This window comes from Triticum dicoccoides, chromosome 5B, assembly GCF_002162155.2.
Source record: "Triticum dicoccoides isolate Atlit2015 ecotype Zavitan chromosome 5B, WEW_v2.0, whole genome shotgun sequence".
NCBI lineage: Eukaryota > Viridiplantae > Streptophyta > Magnoliopsida > Poales > Poaceae > Triticum > Triticum dicoccoides.
This window is the reverse complement of record NC_041389.1, coordinates 193,256,404-193,258,830: the sequence shown is the minus strand read 5'-3', so window position 1 is coordinate 193,258,830 and position 2,427 is coordinate 193,256,404. Positions and strand designations below refer to the sequence as shown.

General features: G+C 51.3%; 1 protein-coding gene across 3 annotated transcripts in view; it reads left to right on the top strand.

The window, feature by feature from the left end:
* The window catches only part of LOC119308047, a 25,674-nt gene extending 23,804 nt beyond the window's left edge, over positions 1 to 1,870 (top strand). For all 3 annotated transcript variants that reach the window (XM_037584158.1, XM_037584157.1, XM_037584159.1), the window contains exon 9: positions 1,318 to 1,870. In XM_037584158.1, coding sequence (XP_037440055.1) covers positions 1,318 to 1,620 — 303 coding nt within the window. In that variant the 3' untranslated portion in view covers positions 1,621 to 1,870. The remainder of the gene's footprint in view (positions 1 to 1,317) is intronic.
* Positions 1,871 to 2,427: the final 557 nt, after the last annotated feature.

The window sequence follows — 2,427 nt, the reverse complement described above, 5'->3', positions numbered from 1 at the left end:
CATACAACATGTGTACTTTTAAATCTTCGAATTCATTCTTCACTTATATCATTTGAAATACTGACATCGAGAAGAGTTTTGTTACGATGTACCACAGAAAGTCAGAGCCCCCAGAGTCCCAAACAATTTATCCATTTAACTGAAGCTAACTATGAAAATGAACTCCTTGCAAATTAGTATTCTTTTAAAGGGATTGGGAAATAATTTGTGGAAACTGTAGTTATTTCGGACAATGTAAATATGTTTTGTTTAAGGATGTAGCTTCCCATTATAGGTTACTAGTTTCAGGAGGAACTACAACTAGGTTGGTAATTACCAGCATTGAAAGCATATTTACCGAAAAAGGCTTTCGCCCCGCTTTATATATAAAGCAAACCGCCCAAGCCAAGCATCCAACAAGGTTCAACACAAACACACACACACATAGGTCTCACAGGAGCACAGAGTAATCATAAGGGTTAATGCTGAGGGCACAACACAACAAGCCCTGAGAACAAAACACACACTCAACACAGCAATCCGAGCAGCATCTAGTCGGGCTCTGGTGGAGGGGGCGGCAGCAGGGGCGCCACGCGGAAGGCCATCGAGCGAAGGTCGGCGAGTAGGGTGTTGATGACGTCCCGGTCCTAGGGGTGGCTAAGCGGCCGCCAAAGCTGCAAGTAGCCACACATTTTTTAAAGATCGCGTCAGTCGCACGTCGGAGAGGCACTTTCTGAATAACAAGCTTGTTGCGGATGGTCCAAAGCGTCCAGGCGAGGACCCCAACACACAGCCATCTAATATGGCGGTAGTGAGGGAAGGAGGCGTGGATCTCCGCAAGTAAGTCGGGGAAGTTGGTGTTGCACCACTGTCCACCGACCGTCTCGCGGAAGCAGGCCCATAGGAACTGGGCAGTGGAGCACGAGAAGAAGATGTGGTTAGCATCCTCCACCGTGCCGCACATGGGGCACATCCCATCGCCTGGTCCATTACGCTTGAGGACCTCAACCCCAGAGGGGAGGCGTCCACGGATCCACTGCCACAGGAAGATCCTGATCTTCAGAGGCAGGCGAATGTCCTAGATCAGGCTAAAGGGCTCAGTGGCTGATGAGGGTGCGATGGCGGCGTATAAGGACTTAGTGGAGAAGCGGTCAGAGGGCTCCAGACGCCAAGTGAGGGAATCCGGGGTATCCTCGACGTCCGTCGGCATAAGGGCGATGTCCTGGTCCATCGCGGAAGCATATTTATAACAAACTAAAAATCAACAAACTGTCATCATCACCTCCATTTAGAGTATTGGGCCATTTAAAATAAGCAAACAATCTTTTGTGTTGGCAGGATCATCTGGAGAGCAGTGACAAGGGCATACGGGCGATACCATGCAGTGCTTCACCCATCTTGTACTCTTACCCTGCACCTGGCACAATCCTAAGCATCATTGGTGATCCTAGGAAGAGCGGATTGGCAGTCCTCCGCAAGTCTAACACGAGTGATGACGAGCTCGATGAGCTGAGCTCGCCATTGAGTTTCATCTCCAAGGCGCCAACGAATCCGCTTGCCAAGCTGAAGCAGATCAGCGGCTCAAACACGGTGAGATACAGGCTCCTCCATGAGGTGTGGAAGCTAGACGACCAGTACTGACTTCCTCTTATGTCCCTGACGTACATATGTGTAAGCTACCTTTTTTGCCATATTGTATGTGTGATCTTTCACAAGCACCGGAGTGGGTGTGATGGTACTACATTATCAAAATAATTTGGCGCATTTAGAACACAGTGTTTTTCTTCAAGTAGTAAGCTACCTGTGAACATCAACGATGAATAGATGAATCAGGTTTGGTATAACTTGACACGCCGGAATTGGCAAAGGTAGCGAGACGCGTGTCTTCTTTCGTCGTGTTGAGTCCATTAAACACCTACTCCCCCCGTCCCTAATATTAAGTCTTTCTAGAGGTTTCAATATGGACTACATACGGATGTATATATACGTAGTTTAGAGTGTAGATTCACTCATTTTGCTTCGTATGCAGTCCATATTGATATATGTAAAAAGACTTATATTTAGAAATGCAAGGAGGCCTCACTCTCCTCCCGCCGCCGCCGGCAGGTCCTGACGGGCAAAGACCGGATGGCGTGGCGGCGGCGGGGCCCTTCCTCCTCTGCTCGTGGAAGGTCGGCGTGAGGCGGCGATCTCAGATGGCGGTGCTGGGCGGCCACGGGGCCCAGCGGCGCGGCTGTGGGGGCGTGATGCAGCGGCGCGTCCGGCTGCTGGCTGCGTGCTGTTGCTCTGCTTCCTGAGCGTGGTGCGGCGGCTGCGGAGCTCCTAACCTGGGAGGAGGCGCGCGGTCGGCCTACCGGACGGATCTGGCCGGGTCTGGAGGTGGGGGGAGGGTCTGCCGGCGACGCGGATCTGGTAGTTTTGGCGACAGTGTGCTCTCTGGATGCTGGC